The sequence below is a fragment of the Zingiber officinale genome, chromosome 7A, assembly GCF_018446385.1.
Source record: "Zingiber officinale cultivar Zhangliang chromosome 7A, Zo_v1.1, whole genome shotgun sequence".
Classification (NCBI taxonomy): domain Eukaryota; kingdom Viridiplantae; phylum Streptophyta; class Magnoliopsida; order Zingiberales; family Zingiberaceae; genus Zingiber; species Zingiber officinale.
The window spans coordinates 30,781,383-30,797,966 of record NC_055998.1 but is presented as its reverse complement, the minus strand read 5'-3'; the positions used below and the strand labels follow the sequence as shown (position 1 = coordinate 30,797,966).

The window sequence follows — 16,584 nt, the reverse complement described above, 5'->3', positions numbered from 1 at the left end:
AACTTGTGACACTATCTGATAGATATATTCAATTTAAGGTAATATGGTATCTGTTTATTTTATTCATGATATGCTTTTCAAAAAGGACGTCAACTGATTGGTTAAGAATAAAGAAACTACCTATGAAATATCAATGGATCAACTTTTTTCAAGTGGATCACCATTTAGACTCATCAAACAGTTTTAATTGCATTGTGTTAGGAGTTTATACTTTGTCCATACTTCTTTTGAAATGAAAGTATGCAAAAGAAGTAAAGGTGTGGAGAAAATGCCACAATACTTTTAGAAATATATTTGTGCCTCTTAAAATAAGGATCCTCACTCGACCCGGTCAAGCACTCACGGTCTAGCTAGATGGAGTAAAAAGCAAAAAAAAAAGTTCGCTATCTATTTATTTTTTTTTTACTTTTTTAAAGAAAGAAATAAAATACCATGCACCACCTGATAGTGTTAGTGTGTATATATATATATATATAAAGTCTTGGGTGTGCCGATAAGGTGTAGCTTAAATGATGGATGTATGTTATTTTTGATGTAATTATTAGAGGTTAATTTTTAGGAATTGACGATATGATGTTTATTTCATCATACGCCTATGACTTGTGTATCTACATGTACCTTCCTTTATATATGTGGGATCAACATTAGGGGAGTCGCTAAGATAACAAATTTATTTTTTTTTTAAAATTTTTTGATAAAGTTTCGGGTGCAACCCTCAGGCGTAGCACAAACAGTGGGCGTATGATAACTTTGGCATAATGATCAGAGGTCGATCCCTGGTGATGACTGTCATGGTTGATCCCATCATGCGCTCAATGCATAAATGCCGAAAAAAAACTTTAGAAATAACTTAAGAAGGCCCGAAATAAAAACCAAAAATTGACCTAATGGAGCAGTTTGGACCATTAGTGCAACTAGAGGGAGTCAAGTCGTCTAATGAATAAATTAGATAAGAGATCTAAAGGTTGGGCATGTCATCCACGGTCTAACCCGACAAGGTTTAGGTTGTATTTGATATGATCCAATTGCAAGCAACTTAGGTCGGATCGGCACTATATTTGTTTTTCACGTGTTAGTGATTCAATTATTGTTGTTGTTGAAGAAAAAGAAAGGGAGGAAGACCTATCACTAAAATATTTGTGCATTATGATTAAATATATATTAATTTAAATATATTATAGTTTCCATGTAATACATGAGCTTAATAGTTTATATATCGGTAGGCACTCAGGAACCATAATTATTTACACCAATTGATTCGATTATATGGTTATAATATATAATTATAATCGTCATTCACCAAAATGTATGTAAGATTCCCATTAAAATTGCACAACTAACTAAATATCATAATAGAATTGAGAATTAAAAAAAAAGAGAGTCTATTTCAAGGTTCATATATATTGCCAGCTGTAAAATGTATGCACTCATAAACAAAAAATTCGAAAACGAAAACCTCAAAAATGTTCTAATATTAATATAAATTTTAATATATTTTGAAAAAGAGATAACATTTTAAAACTATATATATATATATATATATATATATATATATATATATATATATATATATATATATATATATATATATATATATATATATTACGAAATTAAGAAAAGAAAAAAATAACTCTAGCCCCTTATTTTCTATTAAGTAGTGTATTTAAAAAATAATACTTAATTTTTTTAATCAAAATTAAATGTGAAAAAAATTTATAAAAGATAATTATGTTCTTATTGTTTTGATATTTTTTTTATAATATTAAAAGGAAAAAAATATATTAAATTGATGTGGAAAATAATTACACAGGACTTGTCTCTTTAATTAGTGATTAATTGAATTGATAATATATCCAGGGAGAAAATATACATAAAAGGAGAAAAAACATATAGAATTATCTAGTGATGATGTCTTTTGTCACTCACTCGGATATGTGATTGATGTTGATTTATTGGTGCATCCACTCTCGGTGTCCTACAAAGAAAAACTTGTTAGTTGAGGGTTGGCGCTGTCGGTGTTACCCTCTTTGATGGTCAAGTCAGTGATGAACTGAGATGTGAGGCTCATGTGCATGAGCCAGAAAGTAAAAGAGCTCGAATAAGATAAAGAAAATTACTTTTGCGTAAGAAAAGAAAATTATATGTTCACTTATTTTCGCGGAACCTTATATAATTGTGGGCAGGGGCGAATCTAAAAATTTAAATTTAGGGGGAAGTAAGAAAATAATTATTATACATTATATTTGAAGGTTGTGCAGCTTGGACAACGAAAATATACATTTTAAATTACTTAATTTTATTTTATTCGTATAATTAAGTATTAATCTTTATTATTGTTGGAGATTACATATAATTTATTGATTTTAATTACTAAATCAGTAGCCATGCACATGCTGAAAATATCAATTAGGGTATTGAATTGTCTAAAATTAATTCATATATTAACTACGAAAACAGAATAGGCGTAAATTATCAATAAATTTAATATGTTTTTTTCTTAAGATTATCAATAAAAATATCAAAAAGACAAAGACATAATTATCTTTTATAATTTTTTTTCACATTTGATTGTGGTAAAAAAGGGGTTAAATGTTAATTTTTAAATACAGGGAGATAAAATGCTACCTAATAGAAAATATAGGGGGTTAAAGGTATTTTTCCCTTAAGAAAAATACTTAAGAAGGTAAAAAAAATACTTAAAGAGAATGGCAACGATGGTTAACTATTGAGTGAAGAGATATAAGAGAGGGAGGGAGACAATGACAGAATAAAGAAATCATACCCCTACATCTCTTGTAGACGAAATAAATGGATTCCTTTTTTTATTTCTTATGTTTTTTATGACCATAACCTCTAGAATCTATAGTTTATTTACCTTTACCCTTACTGTTGATCATTTTCTATTTCTTGCTCAACCTTGAGAATTAGATATCTCATGCCTCAGTCTCTCTTTCTTTTGTACACATTGAGTAATAAATTCATTCAATATCCATTTTTTCTTTTGAGTATAATAAGAAATCTTAAAAGGAGAACCGTGCAAGTAAAAACATTAAGACAAAATGCATTAACATACTTTTTAGACATTTTGAGTTTTAGTACTTTTAGACTTGGGACGACATTAAACATCCTCATAATGTATTCCCTTATGTTTCCTTTGATATTATACTGTATAGGCACAAACTTCAAAAGAAGTATGATAGTCTCAAACTTTTTGTTTGACATTAATCAATATGCCCATTGGTTTAAGAAACTTTTAGCATCTTCTCATTTAGTTATTGATCCCTTTATCGGTGCCAGAATTGAAAACCTCATGATACTCAGACTTATGCAGTTAGATCGTTTTTACTTTTTAAATTCAACCCTCTGCTCTACAGTGTTAGCATTGGTGGGTATAGGGCGATCGTATCTCAATACATAGTCTAAGTTCATGCAGCCCAAGACTACAATTACGTATTCTTTTTACTCTATCAAAATTTTATCCGATTAGTATGAGGATGTTAATATTTATAGTTACTAATTGCAATGAATTAGAAGAGAGTAAACATTGCAAGCTCACAATTAAACCAAGAACATAGATATATTAACATAAGCGTATGTAATATAAAAAAAAATATAAAATATACATGTAATGAGCTCTTAATGAGGTACCAAATATAATATTACATTTTAATATTTGGACTAAAATATAATTTATTAGTGATACTCTCTAATATAAATTAAACCTTAGTTGCTCACACAACGCCGCACCTTCCTTTGGGCTGATATATTATGTGTATAATTGACACTTTATATGAGTGATATAAAATCATAACTTACAGCAACCTTAATCAGCTATTTAATATATATTCCTTTGGACCGATACATTATGCGCATGATCTGAACAAACAATATTTTTTTCCTTAGTTGTAAGTTACCCTTAAATATATATCTGGCCTAAAAGTAATTTTCTTTTAGGCTAATTACTTTTAGTATAGATATACGTCACCGACATAAATACACCGAACTTACCTAAATTGTATTTTTTTAGGCCGACACAATAGTTCAATTTAATAGCATGGTGTAGATAGACTCAAGAAAATCATAGAAAACCAAATCGAGTAGAAGTAATTTGCACTACTAGTAATTTCCAAGTAGTCCTGAGCAGAAACCTAAGCGGTGGAGCAACAACGTGACTTCTAGCTCCTAACACGACCTGACTCTATCAAATAACATGGCTATGTTCGATGCTTACAACATCTAACACGACCTGGCTATATTGGGCAACACTACGGTGTTGGGTGCTCAGTGCGGCTGTGTTAGGACCTTACGAACTAGATGGAGTTGAATGCGCAACGAAAACTTGAATCAAACTTGACGCCACACGCACAACTCCGATATTTTACTTGGTATCCACCTCTTAGGCGACTAATCCAAGACCTACTCCTAGTGATCTCTCTCCACTATGAACTTCTCTTTTTTGGATACGTTATGGAGGTAAAGAAGCCTCTTACACATTATTCTTACAAGAACACAACAAGCAAATACAAAGTACAAATACAAATGAAGAGTAAAACAACTTTACAATAAACACTTTGCTTTTCTTGCTTCATTGTTGTTTTGGAATGCCTCTTAATAGTTGAAAATGCAATATCACTTTGTTCAAAACCCTCCAAGAACCGACACCAAGAATTTTCCTTAAAATCCTCTTTATAAGGCTGTTGTTCGAGCTAACTTTCGCCTATCAATCGATTAGTAAACTTCACCAATCGTTTGTCATCGAATCCAATCATTTAAACATGTAGAACGACTATTTTTTACCTTACCAATTGATTGGTATGACACCAATTGATTGGTTACTTCTAATCGATCATGCCAATCGATTTGGCAACATTTTGTTCGTTGTTATAGTGTACCAATCGATTGCTCTAATCGATTGAACCACCAATCAATTGGTAAGCAGTAAAAGTATAGATTTCTAAACGAGCTCTATTTCGCACCAAAAATCTACATGTTTTTTTTATCTGAGTCAAAAGTTTTAACCTTCGAAAGTTTACTTTATCTTAACTTTCTTATTGCCTAGCATCTGATCAACCTTGACTTGCCGGGACTTCATGCCTCGCCACTAAGTCTCTGGTCACCCATAACCCACTTAGACCTTCCATCTCATGCCAAGTGTCTGATCCTTCATGATCCACTTGAAGTTTTCTTCTTATGCCAAGTGTTTGATCCTCCATAACCCACTTACACTTTCCTTTTGCTAACTCTCCGTTGAACTTCCGATTACTAAATGTCCAATCAATCTTGACCCACTTAGACTTTCCTCTTACCAACTTTTTGTTAGACTTTCAATCATCAAGTGTCTAGTCAACTTTGACCCACTTGAACTTTTTTCTCTTGCCAACTTTACATTAAACTTTCGATTACCAAATGTCAGGTCAACCGTGACCCACTTAGACTTTCTTCTTCCCAACTTTCCGTTGGACTTTCGATCACTAAGTGTCTGGTCAACTTTGATCCACTTCGATTTTTTCTTGCTAACTTTCTGTTAACTTTTGATCACCAAGTATCAGGTTAACCATGACCCGCTTGGACTTTCTTCTTCTTATGTCAACCCCCTATTGGATTTTCGATCGCCAAGTGTCCAATTAATCATGATCCACTTGGACTTCTCATCTTTATGCCAACTTCCTGTTGGTCCTGATCATTAGGCGTCCGATCAATTGTAATCCACTTGGACTTTTGTCGCTTCATGCCAACGCCACATTCAACTTTTGATATTGTCAAGTATTTGATCAATATTGACCTACATGACTTCTCGTGTCAACTCGTTATTGATTTTGACATTATCAAGTATCTAGTCAACCTTGATCACTTGATATCTTACTAATATATTGATCAAATATTGAAACTCAAACTCAAGTCAACCTGAGCATGATCAATTTGGTCAACCTTGACCTGAGATCGATTACACAAACAAGATGCGTTCAATGCCTAACACGACGTGGTCATGTTGAATAATATGGCCATGCTCGGTCACACAATGCACAAACATGGGCTAGCCATGTTAGGCAACACGACCTTAGCACGTCACGGGTTTTTTCTGAGTGTGCCACATGGCCTAGCCATGTTGGGCAACACGGCTGTGCATGATGTGATGAAACCCTAAAGCGACGATTTTCATGAAAAAAATGACGACGACGATTACTGAAATTCTTTATGTTTCTTGCAAAAAATGCAAAATACATGAAAACCATGCCTATCCTAGGTTTTTTTCCTAGGTATTTTGACGAACAAATAGCATTTTATGCTAGCAAAACTAAATCTACCATAGAACAATGCAAAAACGATTCAAACCTAAACCTTAATGTAATTGATGAAATAAAAAAAAAAAATCAGAAGGTGATGAAGGAATAGTGTACCCTTACCTCTCTCGCACAGTTTGTGTTTTTTTTTTTTACTACATCTCTAGTATTAAAAAAAAAACAAAAAAATTAGAAAGGTCGACCGCCCCGACCCGTACCCCTTGCCGAGTTGGAGCTTGAGAAAAATAATAAGAAACATTAACACGAAAATATAGACAATTCAAAATGCTAGATCAAATGAATCAAAAAAAAAAAAAAAAATTAAATATACACTGAATCAACTTAAATGATCTAATTTAATACAATTTTAAGTCATCTAATTTGACTCTGATTCGATTCGAGTCCCGCTCTATTTTAAGTAAAATTTAATTATTTCATAATGTTTCGTGCTATTTTGATCATTATTTGTGTGCGTGGGACCACTCTCTTTAATTTCATCTGGTGCCATATAGTGGAAGACTGGAAGTCCATGCGTACGCATGTATATCCGTAAGTGTACCTAAGGACGTATAGCTCATGGGTTTTTAATGTTTCTCTTTTCATCTGATGCATCATCAGATAAAATTAAATCTTAGCTGCTGACATAATCGCACTGATTCATTAATTATATATAGTACCTACATTTGAGCAAGAATAGCTGCAGCTTAGTGAACTCCACTCAGTCATGGCGAGTCCTGGACGATTCCCCGGATTCGGTCCAATAACAATCCCACCCATGCCGCCGTTTGGGTCATCATCATCAGGGTCATCATCATCGTCGTCGTCCTCAGCCTCTGCATCATCCTCGTCGTCGTCGTCGTCCTCCTCCTCCTCCTCCTCTTCGTCGTCGTCGTCATCTTCATCTTCGTCATCGTCCTCATCGTCCTCATCATCCTCCTCCTCCTCGAGCTCGACGTCCTTGTCGTCGTCAGCAGCGCCGCCTTACGAAACACTGAAGCAAACGTTCGCAGTGCAGCAGCTGTTGAGCGAGAGCATCACCTGTGGCCTGATGCTGCTGATCTCGCTCACCTTCTTCATCGCCGCCACCAAGCACCGGCTTTGGCACTCCAACCCAGCCATCGACAGAGTGCACAGGTACATTCTCGCCCAGATGGTCGACCCGCTCATGAAGTTGGCCACCTTCTACCTGCTCTCCAAGCCCTTGGAGAAGATCTACCTGGTGTGGGGGGCCATCTTGATGATCGCCCACGGCACCCTCTTCTGCATCGCCGACGCCTGCACCTTGGACGACTCCAACTCCGTCAAGCTTCTCTTCATCGGCATGCTCACCTACAATTTGGTGGACGTTACCAAGCACATCCCCAAAGACGACCACGGTCACACGTTTTTTGGCTTCGTCGTCAACCTGTGGGTGATCTGGGGGTTGATCATACTGAAGACGGCGGAGAGGTTCTTTAGCTTTGAGGCCGCCAAGCGCACCTACGGCGCGGATTCCATCTACTCTGCGTCCAACTACATGCGATACCAGGATGCGCTGACGAGCAGTGACGCGGATCCCAACGGCAACGTCGACGGCGACGATAATTATAAGGTCACCGATCCTGTTTTCAAGAAAGGAAATAAATACATCGTCGCCGGAGAAGAAAAGATAATATTTCAGATGGAGACGGAGAATGGGAACATGACGAGGATCGTCCCTTGTGCGACGCTGAGCGATGAAGTGATCACAGTGCAGAAGGTGTGGGGCTGTGTTGGTGAGCTTCTAGGCCAGCAAATGGACCCAGATAACCAATTCAAAGACATGTGTCTCTCTTTCGCCTTGATGAAGCTGCTGAGAAGAAGGTACGTACGTAATTCTTCGAATTGTTTCTTACTTTCCTACAAAATTATATTGTAGCACTTACTTATATCGATCTTTTTGATCATTCGCGTACACATATTTAGGTTTCTTAATAATCCCGGTGAATTAGAATTAATCCAAGAATCCAGAGCATCGATCTTACAAGCCCTCCTCAATTCCGATGATCAGAACAGGGCGAACAGGGCGAACAGGGTGTTTCGGGTAATCAAGACAGAGTTAGGGTTCTTAGAAGACTTCTTCTTTTCCAAGTACCCGATTGTCTTTGGCTATGGACTTCCCATCTACAATTTTCTCCTGTCGCTCTTGCTAATGGCCGCCACCGGTTGGCTCGTCGTCACCACCTATTATCACTGCCAACTAGACAGAGACTTCTACATCACCTACGTTCTCGTAGCCATGATCCTTATCATGGAGATCACTGAAATAACCACTTACGTCCTCTCCGATTGGACCAAGGTGGCTTTGCTGATCATCTACGTGCGGTTTCCATGGCTACAGAATGCGTCCTTTGTGAACACGGCCCTCCGTTTTTTCTTCAAGAGAAAGACCTTGCACCCTCTGCGTGAAAAAATTGGGCAATTCTCGCTCCTCACACATTACGGCCAGAAGTTGCCGATCAGAGGTAAACCATGCAGAGCAACGTCCCACGCGCCCATCAAATTGCCCGAACAAGTCAAGGAAACGATCGTGGATTGTCTAATTAGATTTGGCCAAGGCTGTCTCCCTAATGGTAAATCATCCCTGCAGCGAAATGGCAAGACAGACCTATGCTCGGACTGCGACTTTCCCACCAGCACTCAGACTATTCTGGTGTGGCACATCGCCACCTGCTACTGTGAAACAAAATCATCGAAAAAGGACCGTAATTCATCGGCTAAGAAAGTCGTCGCCACAGCTCTGTCGAAGTATTGTGCATACCTCGTGGTGTCTGCGCCGGACCTGCTGCCGGATCAAGGCAGCGCAGCGAAGGTAGTTGTCGACTTGATGATGAGCGAAACCGACAGGCTTTTGGAGGGCGCCAGAAACGAGAGTGAGATGTGGGAGATGATGGAGAAGAAGGATGATGCAGAATCAAATAAGAGAACAATTGCAGGAATGGGAGTGGAGCTGGGGAAGAAGTTGATGGCGATTGGCAACGAGGATACGAGATGGAAGGTATTGGCTGAGTTTTGGGCAGAATACGTGTTGCACCTCGCTCCTTCGGACAATGTTCAGGCGCACAAGGAGCACCTCGCTTCCGGCGGGGAGTTCATTACCCATCTGTGGGTTCTTCTGTACCACGCAGGCAATCTCGGCCTTGGGAGACCAGAGAACGATCCAAATGCCGATCCGTAATAGACTCCGATCCGATCCCTAGCTACTTGTCCTCTCTTACGATATGCATTACGTGTGTGTGTGTGTGTGCATGTGTGCTTTATCATTGTTGCAATTTTCATTCTCTATGTTTGTGTTGTTGTTATTGTATGGTGTTATTGTGTGATTGGGAAATTTTCATTCTGCTTGTTATCCAATGTGATATGATCGCACGATGAAAAATTTGTAATGGCGTTGTAATCAGTACCATAGCTAACTCACTGTCATCCAGGTTTAGTGACATAGTGTTTGGCTGATGGATTTAACGATGAGGGAATGGAAGATAGTGTTTAAATTATGAATTTGGGAATGATAATTAAAAAATAATTTTTAGATTTGTAGAGATCAGTCAAATCCATATAATTAATTAGGTGTATTTCATTTTTATTTTTATTTTTATTACTATTCTATATTACTATTAAACTCATACCATAATCAATTCCATCATTTAAACAAACGCAGCTTAATAATATAATTGAGCGGATGATTCGATAATTCATGGCTTATGATTGACTTTTCAAGGTTTCCATGGGCATGTGTCACGGTCTCCCATTTGAGTTAGGTGCTCTGTTACAATTCTTTGCAGAAAAGGTGAAATCCTTGCCCCCAGGCTCCCACCGACCGGACCCACGGTCATTATGAGGGAGGTAAATCGCAGCACTCGAGTTAACATGGGACGGACCGGGTGGGATACAGGAATAGGGGATTTATTCTCCCGTTGCCACTGAGTTTCGACCCGAAGGCCTCCTTGCAGCAACTTCCGCCCCATACCATCTCGGATGACCCACGGGGTTGCTCTGTTGCAATTCTTGACTTGACCTTAGGTAGCTTCTAAGAAGGGACTTCTTGAGTTGATTCTATATTCATCATTCATTGGTTTAGTAATGACTAGGAACATAGAGAGTTATCCTATATGATCCGGTGGTAAGGTGAGACCCTGTTATGTAGAAGGTCATATACCACGTGGAATGTTAAAGTCAAGGCGGTCAACGTCCTCAGGCCATCGTCCGACCGGGCAGCGTACTCGTCTAGTCGGACTCAGGAATCACTGATCCGACGTTATCACAACTTGGCCTCATACCGAGCTTCCGATGCTCAAAGGCTATCAGCAAAGCATGCGTCAAGCGACAGGGCATCTCCCATCCGACCAAAGATTAGGTCACAACTAGCGAAGCGGAAACACGACCAAGCAGGTGATATCCGAGCAGGGGTTCTACTCGGCAGTCTGGTCGAGCGGCTATCCCGCTCGGACCGAGGACAACAGCAAGCCTAGACAGTGGGAGTAGCCGAGCGGTCATCCCGCTCGACCCAAACAACGACTTCCTAGATAGAGGATGGCCGAGCGGCCCACCCGCTTGGCCTACTAGCAGACAAAGGGAGGATCGACCGCTATCCTCTTAGAGACCCGTGCCACCGACAGGCAGCATGGTTGGCGGCATTGTCAGACAAAAAATCGTACGACAGAAGCTTCCACTGTCTTGTCAGGATATGCTCGGATTATTGAGGTATGATGCCAATGATACTTTTCTGACACGTCTTATCAAGGAAAACTTTGAGATGCGTGCACGCGTGCTCCTAGGAGCCCTATATAAGGGACCCCAAGTTTCGACGGAAGTATGCATAATCTACTGTAGTTACTGTTACTCTGCTGCTCTTATCTTTGCTGTCCTGCTTCCACTTCACTGGAGTTTTGACTTGAGCGTCGGAGGGTCAACACCGGGGAACTCCTCCCTGGCTTGGCACTGATGTTTTGTTGTTGCATGTCCACGCTGTTAGGATCCTTCGTACTCGGCTAGAGAGGGGGGGTGTGAATAGCCGCCCCAAATCGATCGCGTTTCTTCCTACACTTCGTTAGCGCAGCGGAAAAACAAACAAGGAAACGAAAACAAGAAGATCAAACCTCAACGCGTCGATGTAACGAGGTTCGGAGATGATACTCCTACTCCTCGGCGTGTCCGTAAGGTGGACGAAGCCTCTCAATCCGTCGGTGGATGAGTCCCCGGAGAACCGGCTAATAATATACTCCTTGTGGGTGGAGAAACCTCACCACAATCTTTTGCAACAGCAAACAAAGGAGTACAACAATAGAGACAACAAACAAGAACAATAGAAATTGTAAAACACTTGCTTGCCTCTTGTTGTCGATCGGAACCTTGATGAAGCAGAACTTCGATCCAACAGCTAGAACACCAGCAGGAAACTCACGCAGAGCTTCAAGACGATGAGAGAGCTCAGCAAAGCTCAAGAGCACACCAGCTGCTCAGAGCGGAAGCTCAAGAAGAAAGGAAGTTAAGCCAGAGAGCCCTCACCCTTTATACCGCGAAGGAGAAATGAAGAAACTAGCCGTGCGTCGCAACGCGTTAGAACTCGATCGGTCTACGGACCGATCAGGACTTCGGCCGATCGGTCCCCGATCGATCGCCGCTGTACGAGCCTCATGCGATCGATCGCGTGGACCGATCAGGATACCTGGATCGGTCCACGCACCGATCCTAACTCGCCGTGCTTCCGCGACATCGTCTCTGATCGGTCCCCGATCGATCAGAAATGGCCCGACGGTCGTGAACCGATCACCGCCTTTCTTTCGCCTGTTGCTGGCGATCGGTCCACCGATCGACAAGAATCGAGAGCTATCGATCGGTCATCGACCGATCGAGAAAACATAGTCATCGGATCGGTCGGTGATCGATCCGAGCTTGGTTTTTGCCCAAACCAAGTCCCAAGACTTCAAACCAATATCCGGTCAACCTTGACCTATTGGTACTTCATCCCTAGCATCCGGTCACTCCCTTGACTGCTCTCCTCGCGCCAAGTATCCGGTCAACCTTTGACCTACTTAGACTTTCCAACACCGAAGTCCGATCATCCCCGATCCATCCGGATTTTCCTTGCTGGCTTCACTCACCAGGCTTTCACCGGCTTCACTCACCAGATTTCCACACCGCCTAACATCCCGCTTAGGACTTTCTCACCGCCTCGGCTTCACTCACGTGACTTTCCCACCGCCTCGCTTCACTCACTGGGACTTTCCACACCGCCTAACATCCCAGTTAGGACTTTCCCATTCACCTAGCTTCACTCACTAGGATTTTCACCGGCTTCACCAGGATTTTCCCGAATGCCTGGCTTCACTCACCAGGACTTTTCCCCGTGCCAAACTCCCTGTTTGGACTTTCCCCGTGCCAAGTCTCCATACTTGGACTTTTCACGTGCCAAGCTCCCTGCTTGGACTTTTCCAGTGCCAAGTCTCCATACTTGGACTTTTCCAGTGCCAAGCTCCCTGCTTGGACTTTTCCAGTGCCAAGCTCCCTGCTTGGACTTTTCCGTGCCAAGTCTTCATACTTGGACTTTTCCCGAATCAGGTCAACCAGGTCAACCTTGACCTACGGTTGCACCAATAATCTCCCAAACATCTATTCTTGTCCCACATCAAGAATAGAACTCTCTCACGAGTGTCAAACATCAACATGCAACACAACTAGGTCAACCTTGACCTAAGGTTGCACCGACAATCTTCCCAAGTCAAACATCAAAATACAACTCGAGTCACGTCAACTCGAGTCGGGTCAACCAGGTCAACCTTGACCTAAGGTTGCACCAACACACGCCACTGGGAGTCTACGTCCAGTCAATATGAGCGCCACGTCTCCAACGTCCGTTGCCTCGACTCTCGGACATGATAACTATATTATAATTTATTAAACATATCTGGTTTCCTTAGATTTCACATTCTAAAAGAGTTTTATGACTAATTATTTTAAATCAAGAAAATGGTAGAGTTACTCATCTAAAGAGATTTTGTCCCAAACTGTAAAAGACTTACCTGACTTCTAGGAGATCTAAAGTATTTAACAGGAGGGGATCAAAGTATTTAGATTTATATTTTTTAGATTTTTAATTAGTTATCCATTAATTAAATTTAGTTTATTTTTTTCTTGATTATATTTAATTTTATCTTAAATCTTAGGGAACTAAGTCTTATTAATTTGAGAGATGTTGGATCAACCGTCCTGCCACCTACAACTTTGAGAGAACGCTGAATTCACAACCTTTCTATGTCTCCCCTTCCTCCTACCATGGCTGATATAACCATAAGGATGCATACCTTGACAACATCAATGAGTCCTACTCTACCGATTGTTCGATCATAGGAGGCAACGAAGACGATGACAAGATCGAAATATTTGGTGATCCAGTTTATGACGATGATGATGAAATGGTTGAAGTCATCGATGAAATCGATGAGGTACCTTATGATGAGGCAATAAAACATGAAGTTTTTGTTAGATCGCTGACCATTGGCTAGAGGGGGGGGGGGGTTAATAGCCCCTGCACAAAATAAAACAAAAGAACCTTTCTCAACTTATAACTTAAACAATATAAACACTTGCATAAGAATAAATAAAAGACTAAAAGGAAAGAGGCACGAGATTTTACTTGGTTACAACAGGGGAGGTTGTTAATCAAAGGAAGTTAAATCGCAGTAAACAATCTCCTTCAGGCGGAGAAGCCTCTTACAGCAGTTGAAGCACACAATCACATAATAGACCAAAACTAGAATAAATCACAGTGTTCTATCAACCTCTTGGACAAAGGCAGTATTTATAGCTTTGGTCGGGGTGCCTAGAAGGGTTTTAGGCGCTTGAAATGGGATAGAATTCTATCCCCGACGCAACGATCAAAAGTCACGTCGTTCTGGATAAAACTCGGGTTTCAAGCGCGCCCGGACCGGTCCGGGCGCTCCTGACCCGGTCCGGGCGCCCCTGACTCGGTCCGGGCGCCCCTGACTCGGTCCGGGCACCCTTGACCCGGTCCGGGTTGACTCGGTCTGGGCGCACCGGACCAGGAAAGTCAATAGAGTTGACTTTTTCGTCTGGGTCTTCAGCTCCGATTCCGCTTGCTTCGATCCGGGTCTTCTGCTCTGGGTCTGCTCGCTTGGGTGATCTCGGCCATCCGGAATAGGGCTCACCCGAACCCAACTTCCGGCCTTCTCGAGCAACCTTCCGATCTGACTTCTCATCCCTCGAAATCGTCACGTGCTTCCTTCTCGTCCACTGGTATACTCTTCCGCAGCTCCTCGTCCCTCGGACGCACCGAGTCCGCCGGCTCTCTCCTGTGTCATCCTTCTTGTTAGCTGCGTCTTTTACTCCTCGAGCAATCTTCCGCTCCGGCTTCTCGTCACTCGGAAGCATCGCACGCTCCCTTTTTCATTTGCCAGTGTACTCTTCCATAGCACCTCGTTCCTCAGATGCACCGAGTCTGTCGGCTCTCTCCCATGTTGCCCTTCTCGCTATCTGCAATTTTTGCTCGACTTCCTATGCTCCTAAGTTCCTGCACACTTAGACACAGGGTTAAATACAACAGGACATAACCTAATTTGGTTGATCACATCAAACCACCTTGGGGTTCTAACAATCTCCCCCTTTTTGATATGAGCAACTCAAGTTAAGTTAGGATAAATAAATATAAAATTGAAGAAATAAGTATGCAATAAAGTGCAAAAAAGATTTTTAAATTTAAAATTTGAATTGAGCTACCTCCCCCTAGACTTAATTTTTTCTTCTTCCCCTTTGATTACATATAAAAATGGGATTCTCAAGAAGTCTAAGGAAACTTTGTAAAACAAAAAAAAAAAATTTAAGTGAATGTTTAAGAGAATATCAAAAAAAAAAAAAAAAAAAAAAATCAAAAGTGAAAAACCTTAAAACAATTTTTGAAAATCTTGAAAAAATCTAAAGGTATATTAAAAAAAAAAAAATTGCGGAAGTGAAAGCCTTTTATAAAATTATGGATTCAGTAATGAATTAAACAAGACTTTAATTTGAAATAAATCTTTTAACAGGGCACGTAGGACTGTTCCAAAGCATTGAACGTAGAATTAAAATCTTTAAAATTATTAACTGTGAAAAATCTTGAATTATTTTTTGAAAAATATAGTAGAACATGTATTTTGACACAAGAAAATAAATTTTCAAGATTTACATTTTTAATATAAAAAATTTATATTTAGATAACTCAAAGAAAATTCATCTATAACAAAACTTTCAAAAGAATATCTTTAAACGGGGAGAATGACATTGTTTCACGAAAAAATCAAGTCAGCAAAAAAAAAAAAAAAAAAAAAATCCTGTGAAATATTTTTTTTAAAAAACTTTGTATTTCTCTTTCTAAAAAAAAAATTATATCAAACAGAAACAAAAAAAGAAATGAGTTCAAGAAAGATTTTGGAACCTAAAATAGATTCTTTCATACCGAATTAATAAGAAATTTGTTAGGTATATTTTTTCTTTATAATTTTCTAATTTTCTCTTTGTGATATTCAAATTTCCAATGTAATTCATTATAATTTCTAAATGTGAAGCGGAGAATTTTAAACTTGTATGATTTTTCAAATTTTCTACTTTTATTTTCAATTGACCATTTTCCAATTTCAATTGTCATTTTCTATTTTGATTTTATCAAAATCTTCTAATTGAAAGGTTGTTGTTAGAGTTCTTTTTAACCCATTATTTTTTGTTAATAATTTTTTATTTTCTATTTCTAATTTGTAAGACTCTTTCGATAATATTTTTATAAATTTAAATAATTGGTCAGGAGGTAGAAATCATACTTGACTTACCTTGTCGACTTCTGATGCTCTCCCTATAAAGGTGCTTTCCTCCGACGTTGTTCCCCCTTCATCGATGCTCTCGATGCTCATTGAGGAAGAGCTAGTTTCGTCTTCTGGTAGGTACTCGACTATGAGAGCTGTTCCGGCAATTTTCTTATTTTCAGCTTTTGATGACGACTCGGTGTCCATCGAGGAGTTGGATTCAGCTACTTTTGGTTCTTCGTAAAGCTTTAAGAACTTATCCCAAAGTTCTTTTGCACTCTCGTATTTGCCGATTCTGTTGAGGACCTGGGCAGGCAGAACGCTCAGAAGGTGGAACTCAGCTTTACTGTTAGCTATGAAGTCGTTGCGCTGCTTTACAGTCCATTGATGTTTCTCAAGTTCTGTTCCCTCTTTGCTTTTGGACATTTTAAAATCATATTTAATTATTAGTAAAATATTAAAATCAGTTTTAAAATAAATCTTCATTCGACGTCTCC

General features: G+C 39.6%; 1 protein-coding gene across 1 annotated transcript; it reads left to right on the top strand.

Moving 5' to 3' along the window:
- Positions 1-6,986: 6,986 nt before the first annotated feature.
- LOC122001269 lies at positions 6,987-9,601 on the top strand. The gene is made up of 2 exons (XM_042555924.1): positions 6,987-8,123; positions 8,226-9,601. The coding sequence occupies exons 1-2, from the start codon at positions 7,006-7,008 to the stop codon at positions 9,475-9,477; spliced, it is 2,370 nt and encodes a 789-aa protein (XP_042411858.1). The 5' UTR covers positions 6,987-7,005; the 3' UTR covers positions 9,478-9,601.
- The last annotated feature ends 6,983 nt before the right edge of the window (positions 9,602-16,584 follow it).